The sequence below is a fragment of the Sinocyclocheilus grahami genome, unplaced genomic scaffold (genome assembly GCF_001515645.1).
Source record: "Sinocyclocheilus grahami isolate Dianchi unplaced genomic scaffold, SAMN03320097.WGS_v1.1 scaffold116.1, whole genome shotgun sequence".
Taxonomy (NCBI): Eukaryota; Metazoa; Chordata; class Actinopteri; order Cypriniformes; family Cyprinidae; genus Sinocyclocheilus; species Sinocyclocheilus grahami.
The window spans coordinates 2452466-2452743 of record NW_015505295.1 but is presented as its reverse complement, the minus strand read 5'-3'; the positions used below and the strand labels follow the sequence as shown (position 1 = coordinate 2452743).

Genomic DNA, 278 nt, shown 5'->3' with positions numbered 1-278 from the left:
CATATTTGCAAATTAATGTGTGTGTGTGAGTGCGTATGCTCATGTGTATGTTTGTTTATTGTAGCAGATGGTGGGTCCGCTGATGGTGGTGGCAAAGGTGAGATTATATTTTATTAAAATCAATTATCATAAGTATAAGTGATTAAGATTACAGATGATTAAATGTAAAATATGAAAAATTTAAAGAAAAGTAAAAAAATGAATGCAATATCCACTGAACATATTCTGCTAAAATTCTAAGAGAAAAGACTAAAAACTGAGTATAATAATCTTCAAGA

General features: G+C 28.8%; 1 protein-coding gene across 1 annotated transcript in view; it reads left to right on the top strand.

Annotated features, from left to right (window-relative positions):
• The first annotated feature begins 82 nt into the window (after positions 1 to 82).
• Positions 83 to 278, top strand: part of LOC107589497 (uncharacterized) — a 15410-nt gene continuing 15214 nt past the window's right edge. The window contains exon 1 of the mRNA XM_016277944.1: positions 83 to 97. Coding sequence (XP_016133430.1) covers positions 83 to 97 — 15 coding nt within the window. The remainder of the gene's footprint in view (positions 98 to 278) is intronic.